Below are 17,999 nucleotides of genomic sequence, written 5' to 3'. Positions count from 1 at the left end.
GTTGAATGGGCCTATCAGGAGAAGAGACAGGTTTCGCCCAGCCTGACGAGCTTCCACTAGTCCTTTGATCCAACAGAGAGTGGCAGTAAAGTTCTCCTCCTACCTGACTTCGACCTCCTACAAACTCTCCCTCCACTGCCCTCTTCTCACCTCCTCTCTCTCCTCTCCTCTCCCCTCCTCTCCTCCTCCCTCCTCTCCTCTCCTCTTCCTCCTCTTCCATGCCTCCTCTCCCTTTTCTCTTCTTCCCTCCCCTCCTCTTCCATACTCACCCCCTCTCGGGGCGGCAGGTAGCCTAGAGCTTAAGAGCGTTAGGACAGTAACTGAAAGGTTGCTGGTTTGAATCCTCTAGCTGGTAAGGAAAAATCTGCTGTTCTTCTCTTGAGCCTTGATTAAGGCAGCCCCTCACACCTCTCTGATTCAGAGGGGTTGGGTTAAAAAATGCAGAAGACACGTTTCGGTTCAATGCATCTGACTAGGTATCCCCATAACCGCGGGAAGTAGGGGAGCTGAGGATACTGATAAATGACAATACAAAAAATATCTTCCCTTCTCTCCTCTTCTTCATCTCTTCCCTCCCCTCTCTCCTATTCCCTCCTCTTCTCTCCTCTCCCCGCCTTTCCGCTTCTCTCCATCCTTTCCTCTTCCCTACCCTCCTCTCCTCTCCCTCCTATCCTCTTCCCTCATCTCCTCCGCTCTACCCGCCCCTTTCCACCTCTCTCTCCTTCCCTCCTCTCCTCTCCTCTTTCCTCCTCTCCCTACTCTCCTCTTCTATTCTTTCCTCTTATCTTCCCTCCTCTCCTCTTCTCTCCCTCCTCTTCCTCCCCTCCTCTCCTCTTTCCTTCTCTCCTCTTCCTCTTCCCTCATCTCCTCTCCTCTCCCGCCTCTTTCCAGCTCTCCTCTTTCCTCCTCTCCCTCATCTCCTCTCCTCTTCTATTCTCTCCTCTTCCCTATCCCCTCCTCTCCTCCACTCCTCTTCTATTCTCTCCTCTCCTCTTCTCTCCCTCCTCTCCTCCCCTCTCCTGCCTCTTTCCATCTATCCCTCCTCTCCTCTCCTCTTCCCTCTTCTCATCTCCCTCCTCTACTCTTCCCTCCTCTACTCTCCTCTCCTCTTCCCTCCCTCCTCTCCCCTTCTCTCCCTCATCTCCTCTTCCCTACTCTCCTCCCCTCCCCTCTCCATCCTCTTTCCATCTCCCTCTTCCCCCAACTCTCCACTCCTCTCCCCTTCCCTTCTCTCTTCTCCCTCCTCTCCTCTTCCCACCTCTCTTCTCTCCTCTCCTCTTCCCACCTCTCTTCTCTCCTCTCCTCTCCTCTCCTCCCCTCTCTGTCCTCTTTCCACCTCTCTCTCTCCTCTCCTCTTTCCACCTCTCCTCTTCCCTCCTCTCCTCTTCTCTCCCTCCTCTCCTCTACCCACTCCTCTCTCTTCCCAACCCCCCCTCCCCCCCCTCTCTCTCTCTCTCTCTCTCTCTCTCTCTCTCTCCTCTCCTCTCCTCTCCTCTCTTCTCCTCTCCTCTCCTCTCCTCTCCTCTCCTCTGCACCTTGGAGAGCCCAACGGCTCCAGGAATGCAGTGGATAACATATCTCTCTTCGAACTTCACTAGAAAGGAATGAGACTGGGAGCCAGCACTTTGCATGATGCATTCTGCCCTAATGAACCACTCGTCAGACCAATTTTTGGTGTGCGTCAGTGAATGTGGGTTTTTCTGTTTGTTAATGAGTGTGTTTGTGGTTAGGAGTGGAAATACCATTGCTGTGTGTTTTTGGTTGCTCCTTTGGAGCCCTACGTGCTGCAGACCATTGTCATAGGAAGGGGACAGACAGGAGGACACAACCCTTTGGCTTTAGTTGTGACGTCCCAGTAGATCTTCCCAAGGTGTATCAGAGGGGACATTTTTGCAACCTTATAAGGAACTTTAGGATTTATTTGGGGATTTTAGGAGGACAAGAACAGGTAAGAGCCACACACTGTGGAGACATTTAATTGCTGCAGTTATTATCAGACATAATATTAAAAACATTTTGTTCATGTATGAATTTGTCAAATTGTTATATACTTAACATGTACTCCCCCTTAGCAGCAGCATCTGTCCATTTGTTCAGCAGCAGTTGTATAGGGAGTGAAATGCTGTCTATCACAGCCTCTGTCATTAGAACCTGCATCTAAGGCAGCTCTGCTAAACTGAAACCACAGTGGATGTGTACATTCTCCCAGCTGGATAGTGATAATAGCATTCCACCTACAACATTAAGTATACAGGCATTATTACAGTGAATTAAGCTTGTCGTTTTGCCACCATTCTTGTTCTAACTTTGTTAGTAACATAACCTTTGATGATGCATACTGGTGACCTTACCATTTAAACAGCAACAGCTTTTAGTACAATGTTGGTGACCATTGAGTCTAAGCCTATTTTATCAGCGTACACTAAAATAGACCATTATAACAATAAACCCAACAGCTGTGGCAATTATAACAGCGATACTCCCCCCTCCTCAATCTCCCCTGCAGTGATGACATTTACACCAAACACAGAAAAACCTGTTGGAGCTCGTCAGTCAGGTACTGAGGTTTCACGTGGTATAAACACACACAGACACGTCAGTGTACACCCGAGGAAGGACTCTTCTACAGGGAAGTGACATCACAAAGGCATGATCAGAACTGCATGGCAAACTCACATCACAGTTACTTATTCAATCAATAAAGCCACACACACACTCACTTCATGATAGTCACCCACTGACACAATAAGTCAACACAGACTGTGTGAAGTAGAACACTTGTTCCTGGGATATGGGTGTGGCCCTGAGCATGAACAAGCAAAACTAAACTGGGTCACTGCAGAGATGTTGTGGGGGAGGGGGGAGGAGGGGGAGGGGTGAGAAAGACAGGTACAAAGACCTGGTGGAAACACCCTTCTCTTTCACTATCCTGGAGGAGGGGGTTGTCACAGCACTACGACGGAGGTACGAAGACACTTTTACTGGGCTTTTTCTTCTAGATCCTTAAATGTGATACATGTAAGGAGTTCTCTTTGCTTTAATAGTTTGAAGAAGAGACAGAGAATGTGGTTTTCTGTGTGTGAAGGGGGGAGAGAAAGTGTACAGGAGAGGGAGAGAAAGACGGAGGAGAAAAACATTCACATTTTTTTCCCACCAATTATTCTAGTGTATTGGATATGGGTCCATTTCTGCGTAATGTTCTGACTGAAAACTGAAGGAAGCAGATAGTTGGCCATGATGATAATGAACTGTCAGAATCATGACAACTTCATCGTGAACTGCCTCTCACTGTGTTCCAAATGGGCTTTGCTCTGAGAGGCATTTCCTAAAGTGTGTAATGTTTTTGGGAAAAGTGTCATTTAGTTTAGAGCTTGACTGTTCTCCGGTGGAATTTAATTATTTGTGTCTGTGTTATTCATGGCAGACAGCAAATGTACGAAACTGTACTGGCAGACAGACTCCATATAAAATCGAATCTTGTTTATAAAGAGCTTGACCTCTGGGGTCGGGGGTCAGGAGTAAAGAGACTGGTCATAGAGTTAGAATATCAGAATATTCCCAAAGGATAGCAGTTTTGATCAGATGTTTTTGATCACCCATGGGATGTTTCCATCACAAAACCAGGAACAGTTTGTGGTCAGATTGCAGTAAAATCTATGCTTGACTGTAACTTTTAAAGTGATGTAGCGTAGTTGTTTGTAGAAAACTGTTTTTCTACTTGAATTTATTTAAATATGCATCATTTGCATATTGGTTATTGGATATATTTATTTCTAGGCCATCTTGTTGCCCGGTTGGCCTCTATGGGAGACTATATCTAAACTACAGTGATTCAGATGAAAGATTCCATTACAACATTATCCAAGAAAGAGCTACTCTGGGATTTATGGGGTGTATTAGTGTAGGGTATGCTGAGCTCTTGTCCAGACACCCAGAGTCAAAGGTGAACAATAATAGATCCTAAGCTGACAAGGACTGTCCTGGTAGTCTGCCTATAAAGTAACATGACGTCTTCTTCTGTGGTCAGTTTGCAGTTTCAAGGTTCCAGCGTCCGAACCATGTTCTCCACGGCCACTTCATACAAGAACCAGCATTACTCTGAGCTGAAGAGGAAATGTCTGGAGGACAAGAAACTGTTTGAGGATCCAGAGTTTCCTGTCACCAACGCATCCCTGTTTTACAGGAAGCCACCTCCTGGTATGGTGGAGTGGAAGAGACCACGGGTGAGTGTAGACGTCTACCTTTCTACTTTATTTTTCCTCTATTAGCTTAATACCAAAAGCAGAATCTGTATGCAAAAACACTACACATGAAATAGACTGTCACAAGCTTTAATGATTAACTGAAACTATTTGTAAAGTTCATGTTTTTCCTAATAGTTTTTAGGAAATGTTATTGCTTAAAAGACCAATTTATAGTTTGCTGTTGATTAGTAAAAATTGAAGCTTATAAAAGTGCTATAGAGCGCTATCTGTGATCAGAGCATGACCATCTTCTTGTGCAATATAAACATGTCATGTCTATGATTGAACTTTCATGTGTGCTGACTTTGATATACAAACAGTATGACTGTGTTATATTTGGCCATACATACAGTGGGTAGAACAAGTATTTGATAACCTGCAAAATCGGCAGTGTTTCCTACTTACAAAGCATGCAGAGGTCTGTAATTTTTATCATAGGTACACTTCAACTGTGAGAGACGGAATCTAAAACAAAACACAGAAAATCACATTGTATGATTTTTAAGTAATTAATTTGCATTTTATTGCATGACATAAGTATTTGATCACCTACCAACTAGTAAGAATTCCAGCTCTCACAGACCTGTTAGTTTTTCTTTAAGAAGCCCTCCTGTTCTCCACTCATTACCTGTATTAACTGCACCTGTTTGAACTCGTTACCTGTATAAAAGACACCTGTCCACACACTCAATCAAACAGACTCCAACCTCTCCACAATGGCCAAGACCAGAGAGCTGTGTAAGGACATCAGGGATAAAATTGTAGACCTGCACAAGGCAGGGATGGGCTACAGGACAATAGGCAAGCAGCTTGCTGAGAAGGCAACAACTGTTGGCACAATTATTCGAAAATGGAAGAAGTTCAAGATGACGGTCAATCACCCTCGGTCTGGGGCTCCATGCAAGATCTCACCTCTTGGGGCATCAATGATCATGAGGAAGGTGAGGGATCAGCCCATAACTACATGGCAGGACCTGGTCAATGACCTGAAGAGAGCTGGGACCACAGTCTCAAAGAAAACCATTAGTAACACACTACGCCATCATGGATTAAAATCCTGCAGCGTACGCAAGGTCCCCCTGCTCAAGCCAGCGCATGTCCAGGCCCGTCTGAAGTTTGCCAATGACCATCTGGATGATCCAGAATAGGAATGGGAGATGGTCATGTGGTCTGATGAGACAAAAATATAGCTTTTTGGTATAAACTCCACTCGCCGTGTTTGGAGGAAGAAGAAGGATGAGTACAACCCCAAGAACACCATCTCAACCGTGAAGCATGGAGGTGGAAACATCATTCTTTGGGGATGATTTTCTGCAAAGGGGACAGGACGACTACACCGTATTGAGGAGGATGGATGGGCCATGTATGGTGAGATCTTGGCCAACAACCTCCTTCCCTCAGTAAGAGCATTGAAGATGGGTCGTGGCTGGGTCTTCCAGCATGACAACGACCCGAAACACACAGCCAGGGCAACTAAGGAGTGGCTCCGTAAGAAGCATCTCAAGGTCCTGGAGTGGCCTAGCCAGTCTCCAGACCTGAACCCAATAGAAAATCTTTGGAGGGAGCTGAAAGTCCGTATTGCCCAGCAACAGCCCCGAAACCTGAAGGATCTGGAGAAGGTCTGTATGGAGGAGTGGGCCAATATCCCTGCTGCAGTGTGTGCAAACCTGGTCAAGAACTACAGGAAACGTATGATCTCTGTAATTGCAAACAAAGGTTTCTGTACCAAATCTTAAGTTCTGCTTTTCTGATGTATCAAATACTAATGTCATGCAATAAAATGAAAATGTATTATTTAAAAATCATACAATGTGATTTTCTGGATTTTTGTTTTAGATTCCGTCTCTCACAGTTGAAGTGTACCTATGATAAAAATTACAGACCTCTGCATGCTTTGTAAGTAGGAAAACCTGCCGATTTTGCAGGTTATCAAATACTTGTTCTCCCCATTGTAGGTATTGTGAAAGGTGTTGTCTGCCAGGTTTTTATATAGACTCATACAATATTCTGTGATGGAGTACTTAAAAGGTTAATGCCTTTTGAGTGGTTGCCTCTGAGGATTGTGTTAAAGGTTAAATGTCATCCACAATGCTTATTGTGGTGACAGACAGCAAACTGTGGTGTGAAACTGAGGTGAGGGTGGTGCTGGGAAGTGTCTCAAAGTGTATGCTTTACATAGCATGTGAGATATATGACACAACATGTGTTTCAAAACTGTCAAGAGAAAAAATCGAATAAAATCTATGTTTGTATAGCTGCCATTTTGTTCAATGGAGAAAGCTGGAGTTATATTTCTGTTTAATGTGTTACTGTATCTGTTCTATGTACAGATGTTGGATCTTAATTTGAGCCAGCTTAAAACAGCAGGAAAATTATCCTGCAGCAACAGGAAATGTGAATTATCCTGAGGCAAACATTATAATAAATTGATTTTTGTATGGGTTGATATATTGTTTTTTTTAGGGTAAGTCAGGTCTGACATTTCAAAGTGGAAATGACTACAAGTTTGCATTTCCTGCTGTGCTGGAAAATGATCAGCAACAAAAGAGTGATCAAATGAAGATCCTGCATCTAAATGGCATGTTGCCCAAGTGACAAGAAGAGAAAACACAATTTCTTATTCATAACAACAGTACACCTCGAGAGTTCCAACTCATTTAAAAAGAAAACGTGCTCTAAGCCAGAACTATTTGTCAAGAATTTGCGACTATTGTTACAAGCATAACTTATTAGTGAGCACTTTCTAAGCTATTTCAATTTTTCACATGGAACATTTTACCTCACAATTTCACATTGTACCGCCACTCATCATACATTTTCTTTCTCTGTTACAGGAGATCAGTGACGGGCCTCATCTGTTTGTGGAGGGCATCAGCTCCCATGACCTGAACCAGGGGCTTTTGGGTAACTGCTGGTTTGTGGCGGCATGCTCCTGCCTCGCACTGAAGCCAGACCTCTGGCAGAAGGTGAGTTTGGTTTCCTCCTGTCGGTTCACACAGTCTGAGATGAGTGTTACAAGAGCAGACTATGTGTGTATTTCCTTTACAGTCACCTTATAGGGGAATAAATGGTGCTGTTTGTGAAGGAACACATCAAATCAAGCTTTATTTATATAGCACATTTCAGATGCAACGCAATGCACTTCTCAGGAAAAAACCCAAATAGAACATACGGTGAAAATAAAAACAGAAATATTTACTACACAGCAAATGTAAGAGGATAAAAAACTAAAGAATAACAACAACCGAAAGACTAAAAAGCACCTTAAGGAAAAGCAAAGTTAAAAAGGTGTGTTTTAAGACCTCTTTTAAATACAGTGCCTTGCGAAAGTATTCGGCCCCCTTGAACTTTGCGACCTTTTGCCACATTTCAGGCTTCAAACATAAAGATATAAAACTGTATTTTTTTTGTGAAGAATCAACAACAAGTGGGACACAATCATGAAGTGGAACGACATTTATTGGTTAATTCAAACTTTTTTAACAAATCAAAAACTGAAAAATTGGGCGTGCAAAATTATTCAGCCCCTTTACTTTCAGTGCAGCAAACTCTCTCCAGAAGTTCAGTGAGGATCTCTGAATGATCCAATGTTGACCTAAATGACTAATGATGATAAATACAATCCACCTGTGTGTAATCAAGTCTCCGTATAAATGCACCTGCACTGTGATAGTCTCAGAGGTCCGTTAAAAGCGCAGAGAGCATCATGAAGAACAAGGAACACACCAGGCAGGTCCGAGATACTGTTGTGAAGAAGTTTAAAGCCGGATTTGGATACAAAATGATTTCCCAAGCTTTAAACATCCCAGGGAGCACTGTACAAGCGATAATATTGAAATGGAAGGAGTATCAGACCACTGCAAATCTACCAAGACCTGGCCGTCCCTCTAAACTTTCAGCTCATACAAGGAGAAGACTGATCAGAGATGCAGCCAAGAGGCCCATGATCACTCTGGATAAACTGCAGAGATCTACAGCTGAGGTGGGAGACTCTGTCCATAGGACAACAATCAGTCGTATATTGCACAAATCTGGCCTTTATGGAAGAGTGGCAAGAAGAAAACCATTTCTTAAAGATATCCATAAAAAGTGTCATTTAAAGTTTGCCACAAGCCACCTGGGAGACACACCAAACATGTGGAAGAAGGTGCTCTGGTCAGATGAAACCAAAATTCAACTTTTTAGCAACAATGCAAAACATTATGTTTGGCGTAAAAGCAACACAGCTGAACACACCATCCCCACTGTCAAACATGGTGGTGGCAGCATCATGGTTTGGGCCTGCTTTTCTTCAGCAGGGACAGGGAAGATGGTTAAAATTGATGGGAAGATGGATGGAGCCAAATACAGGACCATTCTGGAAGAAAACCTGATGGAGTCTGCAAAAGACCTGAGACTGGGACGGAGATTTGTCTTCCAACAAGACAATGATCCAAAACATAAAGCAAAATCTACAATGGAATGGTTGAAAAATAAACATATCCAGGTGTTAGAATGGCCAAGTCAAAGTCCAGACCTGAATCCAATCGAGAATCTGTGGAAAGAACTGAAAACTGCTGTTCATAAATGCTCTCCATCCAACCTCACTGAGCTCGAGCTGTTTTGCAAGGAGGAATGGAAAAAAATTCAGTCTCTCGATGTGCAAAACTGATAGAGACATACCCCAAGCGACTTACAGCTGTAATCGCAGCAAGAGGTGGCGCTACAAAGTATTAACTTAAGGGGGCTGAATAATTTTGCACGCCCAATTTTTCAGTTTTTGATTTGTTAAAAAAGTTTGAAATATCCAATAAATGTCGTTCCACTTCATGATTGTGTCCCACTTGTTGTTGATTCTTCACAAAAAAATACAGTTTTATATCTTTATGTTTGAAGCCTGAAATGTGGAAAAAGGTCGCACAGTTCAAGGGGGCCGAATACTTTCGCAAGGCACTGTATGTCCACAGTTTTGACCCCCCTCAGGTTCTCTGGCAGGCCTCTTGGTCCTAGGATTTGGGATAGTTAAAATACAAGTGCCAGAGGACCTTAGGGACCTATTGGGTCCATAACTCAACGCATGTCTGACATGTATTCGGGTGCACAATCGTGGGTTGATTTAAAAACCAATAGAAGAATAGGACAATGAATTGTAAAAATTCACAGGCAGCCAGTACAAGACTTTAAAACCGGGGAGAATGTGTGCTCTCCATCTGGTCTTGGCCAGTACCCATACTGCAGCATTCTGTATGTTTTGTAGTTGACCAATGGCTTTCTTGGGTAGACCAGACAGGAGAGCATTACAGTAGTCAAGCCTGCTTGTAATAAAAGCATGGATGAGTCTCTTTGTATCAGACTGAGAAACGGACACACCTTAGCAATGTTGCTCAGGTGGTAAAAAGTTATTTTGGTCACATTCCTAATGTGTGATTTAAATTGAGCAGATAATGTCTATGAAGTATGTGGGTGGATGTCTGCGTGCCATACTGTTGATACCTGACTCAGAGGGGACGTAGCTTAGTTCACCTGAGGAATTCACTCGAGGGGCTTTTCACTCCCATTGAAAATAAACTAGTGTTATCCTTCCATCTTAAATGACCATTACCATTCAGAAACATTTAACTTTTCCTTATTCAAGCCTGGCTGGGAAAGATACTACTTGCCTACATCCCCACAACAACTTTCCCAAGCCTCCCACATTTCTCCTTCACTCAAAACCAGATAGCTGATGTTCTGAAAGAGACCAAATCTGGACCCCTACAAATCAGCTGGGCTAGACAATCTGGACCCTCTCTTCCTAAAATTATCCGCCACAATTGTTTTGACCCCCATTATTAGCCTGTTCAACCTCTCTTTCGTATAGTCTGAGATCCCCAAAGATTGGAAAGCTGCTGCGGTCATCCCCAGAAGCACTTCAATGCCATACAACTCTCCTTCCGTGGCCTCCAACTGCTCTTAAATGCAAGTAAAACTAAATGCATGCTCTTCAACCGATCGCTGCCCGCACCTGCCCGCCTGTCCAGCATCACTACTCTGGACTGTTCTGACTTAGAATATGTGGACAACTACAAATACCTAGGTGTCTGGTTAGACTGTAAACTCTCCTTCCAGACTCACATTAAGCATCTCCAATCCAAAATTAAATCTAGAATCGGCTTCCTATTTCGCAACAAAGCATCCTTCACTCATGCTGCCAAACATACCCTCGTAAAACTGACTATCCTACCGATCCTTGACTTTGGCGATGTCATTTACAAAATAGCCTCCAACACTCTACTCAGCAAATTGGATGCAGTCTATCACAGTGCCATCCGTTTTGTCACCAAAGCTCCATATACTACCCACCACTGTGACCTGTATGCTCTCGTTTGCTGGCCCTCGCTTCATATTCCTCGCCAAACCCACTGGCTCCAGGTCATCTATAAGTCTTCACTAGGTAAAGCCCCGCCTTATCTCAGCTCACTGGTCACGATAGCAGCACCCACCTGTAGCATGCGCTCCAGCAGGTATATTTCACTGGTCACCCCTAAAGCCAATTCCTGCTTTGGTCGCCTTTCCTTCCAGTTCTCTGGTGCCATTGACTGGAACGAATTGCACAAGTCCCTGAAGCTGGAGACTCATATCTCCCTCACCAACTTTAAGCATCAGCTGTCAGAGCAGCTCACAGATCATTGCACCTGTCCATAGCCGATCTGTAAATAGCCCATCCAACTACCTCATCCCCATAGTGTTATTTACTTTATTGCGCCTTTGCACCCCAGTATCTCTACCTGCACATTCATCTTCTGCACATCTATCACTCCAGTGTTTAATTGCTAAATTGTAATTATTTCGCCACTATGGCCTATTTATTGCCTTACCTCCCTAATCTTACCTCATTTGCACACTCTGTATATAGATTTTTCTATTGTGTTATTGACTGTACGTTTGTTTATTCCACGTGTGATTCTGTGTTGTTGTTTGTGTCACACTTCTTAGCTTTATCTCAGCCAGGTCTCAGTTTTCAATGAGAACTTGTTCTCAACTAGCCTACCTGGTTAAATAAAGGTGAAATAAAAAATGTAAAAAAAAACACCCAAGTTTTAAACTATTCACATTTGACTAGACATGTTGTTCACTGTGAAGCCCTTTGTGTTGACAGGTCATCCCTGACTGGAAGGAGCAGGAATGGGACTCTAAGCACCCGGAGAACTACGCTGGCATCTTCCACTTCCAGTTCTGGGTGTTTGGGGAGTGGGTGGACGTGGTAGTGGATGACCGCCTGCCCAGCATCAATGGAGAGCTCATTTACTGCCACTCCAAAGTCAAAAACGAGTTTTGGAGCGCCCTGCTTGAGAAAGCCTATGCCAAGTATGTATACTCTAACATTTCTCAACCCTTGATTCATAAATGATAACGTTTCGTACCCTCTAACCTCTCTGTATCTTCTCCGGACTCTCTTCTCTCTCCTCTTGTCTCCAGGCTCTCTGGCTGCTATGAGTCGCTGGACGGGGGCAACACTGGGGATGCGGTGGTGGATTTCAGTGGAGCCGTGGCAGAGGCCATTAACCTTGAGGCAGAAGCTTTCCACAAAGACCAGGGGAGAATGGACAAACTGTTTGAGGACCTGTTCAAAGTCTATGACAGGGATGGAATAATCAGCTGTTCCATCAAGGTCTGTCTTTTCAATTGATCATTTTCAATTGGTCAGCACACTATAGTCACAGGTAATTGTGTTTAGTAGACACAAATGACTGACTACTGTGCTTGGACCTCTTTTAGGCGTCTCCTTCTGAAATCGAGGCACGGATGGCGTGTGGGCTGGTGAAGGGCCATGCCTACTCAGTGACTTCAGTGAAGAAAGTACGATTGGGCCACGGGCTGATAGCCTACTTCCAGAACGAGACCATCCCCCTGATCCGCATGAGGAACCCCTGGGGAAAGATTGAGTGGAACGGAGCCTGGAGTGACAGGTGAGGAGGACATATCCTCCCTGCTCGCTTACTGTTCAACCTCTCCACACCTCAGTGCACAGGTGACCTCATCAACTCATTATTTCGTTCTCCCTCCCTCTATTTCCTGTTGCCTCTCCCTCTCTCCTACCTCAGTTCAGCGGAATGGAAAAAGGTTGGCAGCATGGAGAGGAATAAGCTTGGCATCACAGTGGAAGATGATGGGGAGTTCTGGTGAGTGTAAAAAAAAAGGCTGTTATCTCTTCTGTTCAGCGAGTGAGAATGTTTTCTGTCTACCCGTGTTAATTTGCGTCTCTCTGTGTGTGCGCTACTGTATCTTCAAAGGATGGAGTTTAGAGACTGGTGTAAGTACTTCACAGATGCAGACGTTTGTCGTCTCATCAACACCTCCCTGCTCACCATCGACAAGACATGGAACGAAGTGATGATCTTGGGGAGCTGGACCAAGAATGCAGAACCTCTGCGCAACCGCTGTGGAGGCTGCATGAACCACAAACAGACCTTCTTACAGAACCCCCAGTACCTGTTTGAGGTGACCGAGGAAGTGGATGAGGTTCTGATCTCCCTACAGCAGAGAGACATGAAGATCCACAGACGTATCGGCCAGGGAGAGAACCTCACCATCGGCTTCGCCGTCTTCAAGGTAGTTCATATTAACATCCTCTAAGAATGACTAGTGGGACTGGGGTGAGAGACTGGGCCAGTGAGGGTATGCTACTGGGGCGTTGGTCCAACTTCAGTTAATTTTAGCGGAGAAGTTCTCTGCGCCACATGTTTGGCTTCCCCCGCTGTACAGTTATTTGGTTAAATCAGTGGAATTTCAATTTTCCCTCTTCAGCCGTTGAACAAACAGAAAATAAACCAGAGGGTGTTTACAATAATGGGTAGACATTACTTATAAATGCCACATTGGCTTGTTCATATCAGGGACACAAACTTTCAACAACCTGTAATCCCTAAATGATGAATATTTTAGATCTGATCAAGCTGTAACAACAAACACTGGGGAACAGTCATGGCGAAAAATGATTTCTTTTGATTTAAGGTTGAACTGAATAGGAAATACCGCATGCATGACATCATCACCCAACTTAACGTGCAAACTACTACGTACATCAACGCCCGCACGGTGTTCATGAGGGCCATGCTCCCCAAGGGTCGCTACATGATCATCCCCTCCACCTTCAAACCTGAGACTCTGGGAGAGTTCATGCTGCGTGTTTACACTAACGTAGACTCAGGATGCAGGTACTGGAAATAGACCTGTACATGTACACATAGTAACACACTTCAGTATGATATCTTATCTATGCAGTATAACCATTACTTTAGCATTACTGTAAAGGTATAAGGTGATCTCTCTCTCTCAGAGAGCTGACAGAACACCAGCCCAGGATGACGTGTTGGAGTAAGCTGACTGGCTACCCTGTTGCCGTGTCCCAGATCTATGTCCACGGAGCAGAGGGGCTGGAGAACCAGGACCGCACAGGGGGTGAGAGAACGCTCCACAACCTCAAATCAAAACTATCTCATACATTACAGGGAAACATAAGTAAAAATGTTTTTCACATTTTGGGAGTATATTAGGCATTGCCTAATGGCAGGTTAATACTGCGTCATTGTACAGGCGCGGATCCATATGTGATCGTATCCTGTGAGGGCTCCTCAGTCCGGTCAACAGTCAAGGCAGACACCGTGAAGCCGGTGTTTGATACCAGAGCCATCTTCTACAGGAAGAAGCCCACAAAGCCAATCACTGTGGAGGTAAGGTATATGGGGGTCAAAGAGCATCACTACCAATAGGCTGGAAGGACAAGCTGACTAGTGAATTGTTACATTTAGATGTCTGAAGTTAGGGCTCGATTCAATTCGCATCGCTGAAGTTCAGCACTACAGTGCGCTTAAAATGTAAAGTTGAGCCGACATTTGCAGAGATTACCGTGAATTCAGTTTCTGCTAACACAGGAACAGTGCCTTTAAATGTGGCACTTCAGCGCTACGGATTGAATAAAGCCCTTAGTGTCATTAATGGATGGTCAGATAGTGTTCACGCAAAACCTTGGTCTTAAATGGTCTCCACTTCCTTTCTCGTCCCTCCTCCCCAGGTGTGGAACAGTAATGCTGTGAAGGACCAGTTCCTAGGCCAGGTGGTTCTGACAGGCTCAGTGAAGGACTCCACAAACCCCCAGAGGCTCCAGTTGAGGAAGAGTGGCAGAGCCATGGCCGACGAGATGCCTGGCTCCATCACCCTCCGTATCGTCACCTCCACCGAGCTCACAGACATGTGATCTGGATCAGCTGACTACTACCTGGGTCACATTGACAATGTGTACAACACTCTGTTGCCTGTGACACTTTGAACAGGGGCTCATCACTACAAGGCATAAAGTTATCACTCAGAATGACTATCAACGTGAGCTTACAATATATTCTACTAAGGACTGCCATGGTCATGGACCAAGAAGTACCTACTAAAGACTGCCTTGGTCATGCACCAAGAAGTATCTTCAAGCCCTCTGTAGTTTTGTTTGTTCTTATAGTGTTTTGTAAAGGGACAAGACATTACTTTTTGAAAGATGAATAACTGTAAATATATTATTATTTTATACTAGACTATACACTATGAAACATAATAACTCTTCAGACTAATACGCATACTGTATCTGTATACAACATTATGCAACTTATACATTCCAAAAATATGTTTATCATATACAAATAAAAGGGCCTCTTTTCATCTTGCTGAAAAACAGCCAAAAGGCTCTTGCTGCAAAATATTGGAAAGTCTTGAAAGAGGCGAATGTATCTAGAGTAAGTTTTGGACCATGGTCATTCATTTGTGTCATTCCACTGAACTTATTGAAATGTCTAAAGGGTATGTACTGCCTCTAAACTAGCATCCTCCTTTGCTCGAAATGTCTTTCCACTTTTAGTCCCTCTCTACTAACAGCAAAGAAAAGTAAATCCATTCAAACCAAAAAAAAAATGTTTTTATTTCAGTTCAGTTCCCAAACTGCAGTATTTTGTTGTTTTACACTCAAGACACAGCCATGCACAATTCAGAATTCCAAAAAGTATGTTGCTTTATCCACAATTAAAAATAGCTTATCCAAAACCTTAGTTGTCCCCAGTTGCTTTTTCTCATCTGTCCTTTTCCAAAGATGGGGCTTGCTGAGGTTCACCAGACTTTTTTGCCTTTGTTCTGTTCTCATGATAATCATTAATGGAGGAATTTTCACACCACGTGTACAGGTTTACACATTCAGAAGATAGGAATGTACAGGATCGACCGCGGAAGAGGAGTGGGCCGGCGGGGAGGGGCGGGGCAAGGCCGCTAGCTGTCCTAGAGTTCATCTTTGTGCTCAGAGTTCAGTCCTGTACATAGAGGTGCGGCTAAAGGTCAGAGGGCAGATAGTCTCTGTGAGGTCCCTAAGACTCTCAGCCACAGGCACACTCAGAAGTAGTGCTCCGTACAGATAGACATGGGACTGCTGGAGACAGTTCTGTGTCCAGGTGGAGTACTGTCTGACACAGCCCAAGCATGATCGATCCATCCAGGAGTGTGTTTTATTTTCTCATTCAATTTCCAGGGTGCAAAACATTCATAAATAAATACCATAGAGCAACCTGGATATTATCCTTTCATTTTGAAGTTGCGTAACTCAGATTTTAAAAAATAATCCCTTCCTATTTACATACACACACATATCCCAACAATGTTAGCCTAATTGGAAAATGTACTAACGTATTGTTTTCCCATGCATGAAATCGGTGATGTACTCCTTGCAATGGACAGTGTGAGGCTCTCCTGCGTGGTGGAGGGATGAGCGAGCAGCTACCCTGCACTACACAGTCTGAGTTAAGGTGGAGAACAAGTGTGGTATCTAGTGCAGACTGAGGTCACTCTCTCCCTTACAAAGACACTCATGCATACACACACACTCCCATTCATACACACTCCCAACACCATCTACCAGGGATACAGTGTGAGCTCATGGAATATAGCTCATGAAATCAGTGGTCAGTGACTCCCTGTGAGAGCCCTGAGATCAGGGAATGATATCACTCTGTAGTGTACACTACAGGTTAGACCCTCAAGTGTCTTTCCTCATCGCCTACTCTCTCTGTCCCAGGTCTGGACTTCAGTACAATCCTAAGGGATGCTGTTGCTACTATAGACCAGACGGAGGATGCCATGTTGATGGTTATCACTAAGCTATTGAATGAAGAATCAAGAAACAGTCTATACTTATCTGCAGAGCTTTTCAGACTTGTTTTCTAGTAGCCTCTGCTATGGGATGATAGGAATGGCAAAGTGAAGGGGAATGTGACCCTTTAGTTTCCAATGGTCCGCAAGACAATTAAATTGGCACTCAGTCTTCAATCCAAAAACCTTTTCATGGGCAAATGATTAACACGCACCCATCCACCAACCTGCCAAACAGCCAAAACTCACAGAAACACTCATATAGAAACAGACACAACCAAACTCACACAGTACATCAGAAAGTTCAGCAACAAGACACTGGAGTAATAACTCTTAACTTCCACTGAGAGGGGGTAGGCTAAATAATAGCATCACATTAAAAAAACTAGATAAACACATCATGGACGGACAGACAGATAGACAGATGAACATATGCGCTAACTCAGGGATTGTGCTCACTTGAACAAATGGCTTTTCACACTAAGCATCGCTTCTACTTCTGACACATCTAAGTAAATTCACAGATCAGAGGTTAAGCATGCAAAAGTAAGGCTCATTGATGTGAAACAAATGGTAACATTGACAAACACCGCCCCCCCCCCCCCCCCCCCAAAAAAAAAGCTGTTTGTCTGTAGACTATCCCAACTAACTAAAGGTAATTAGCCAATAACATGGGATTTATATTTAAAAAGCTGTGACTTGAACTCTGAACACATTGTGGCCCATCAGATACACAGTAGTTATTGAATCAGCCTCCACTGCAGCCCTGGCAAAGCCATTCTCTATGTCAGATCTCTAAACATCTAGCAACTTTAGGGTGTCCAAGACATTACAGCTATGTCCTGGAGTACAACAGGCATGTCCTGGAGTACAACAGCCAACTGGCTTTGATTGAATGTTTGCCTCTTCTATCCCTCCCTTCTTTTCTCTCTCTCACATATGCACAAAGTCATGCAGGCATATGCTGGGTCCAGAGTCCCCAAGTCTGTCCCATATAAAATGTTCACTGCAGGAGATGCCTGATGGAAAGTGAAAGGGAACCAAGGCGATTGCTGGACAGACAAGGAAGGAATCACATTATCTCAGTGCTGTTACGTTCTGCCTCTCTTCCTGGGTCTCTCCCTTTTGAAAAGGAGCCTTTTGGGGGTTTTTCTTCGTATTTTCTATTTTTAGTATTTAGTTTAGGAGCCTCTACTCCCCTCACAGGCCAAACACACGCTTATGCACACACGCTTACGCACACACTCTTACACATTTACACACACGCTAACAGACGTCTGACAGACTGCTCCACATGTACAGAATGCTGGAGGACTAGAGGAGGAGGCGGCAGGCGGTTCAGCAGCAGCGTCCCACTGCTGAGAGGCCCTGCAGGCCAGCTGTCCATCCCCTGTATGAGGCAGCAGGGGGGTTGGTTACTGGTCTGTCCTTGTGCTGTCTCTCTGTCACACAACACCATGGAGCAGGGTCCAGCTCTGTGTGTGGACACATGGCGCCCTTTAGCGGCTGCTGTTTTTTATGGCCTCCTTGGCTGCTACAATCAGAGGGCTCAGGCTGGACAGGGGCTTGGCTAACTTCAGGAATGAATGCTGCAAGGAACACAAGAGAAGAATAGTGATG

General features: G+C 44.3%; 2 protein-coding genes across 6 annotated transcripts in view; one reads left to right on the top strand and one right to left on the bottom strand.

Moving 5' to 3' along the window:
* The first annotated feature begins 1,249 nt into the window (after positions 1-1,249).
* Positions 1,250-15,287, top strand: LOC110510025 (calpain-5). 4 transcript variants are annotated; one of them, XM_090227368.1, is made up of 12 exons: positions 1,250-1,690; positions 4,028-4,223; positions 7,079-7,210; positions 11,362-11,570; positions 11,682-11,874; positions 11,982-12,172; positions 12,308-12,385; positions 12,497-12,815; positions 13,218-13,420; positions 13,543-13,664; positions 13,800-13,936; positions 14,278-15,287. In XM_090227368.1, exons 2-12 carry the CDS (start codon positions 4,059-4,061, stop codon positions 14,458-14,460), a joined length of 1,932 nt encoding a protein of 643 aa, XP_090083494.1. In that variant the 5' UTR covers positions 1,250-1,690; positions 4,028-4,058; the 3' UTR covers positions 14,461-15,287. The 4 variants fall into 4 exon arrangements, with proteins under 4 accessions (XP_090083494.1, XP_021446973.1, XP_021446971.1 ...); XM_021591298.3 differs by having other exon boundaries at positions 1,494-1,948; XM_021591296.3 differs by lacking the exon at positions 1,250-1,690 and adding an exon at positions 1,947-2,964.
* LOC110509413 (serine/threonine-protein kinase PAK 3) overlaps positions 15,141-17,999 on the bottom strand; it is an 87,807-nt gene continuing 84,948 nt past the window's right edge. For both annotated transcript variants that reach the window (XM_036967364.2, XM_036967363.2), the window contains one exon: positions 15,141-17,968. In XM_036967364.2, coding sequence (XP_036823259.2) covers positions 17,879-17,968 — 90 coding nt within the window. In that variant the 3' untranslated portion in view covers positions 15,141-17,878. The remainder of the gene's footprint in view (positions 17,969-17,999) is intronic.

The sequence above is a fragment of the Oncorhynchus mykiss genome, chromosome 29 (genome assembly GCF_057628025.1).
Source record: "Oncorhynchus mykiss isolate SJ-2025 chromosome 29, ASM5762802v1, whole genome shotgun sequence".
Taxonomy (NCBI): Eukaryota; Metazoa; Chordata; class Actinopteri; order Salmoniformes; family Salmonidae; genus Oncorhynchus; species Oncorhynchus mykiss.
The sequence above is the reverse complement of the archived record's forward strand: the minus strand, read 5'-3'. Positions and strand labels throughout refer to the sequence as shown.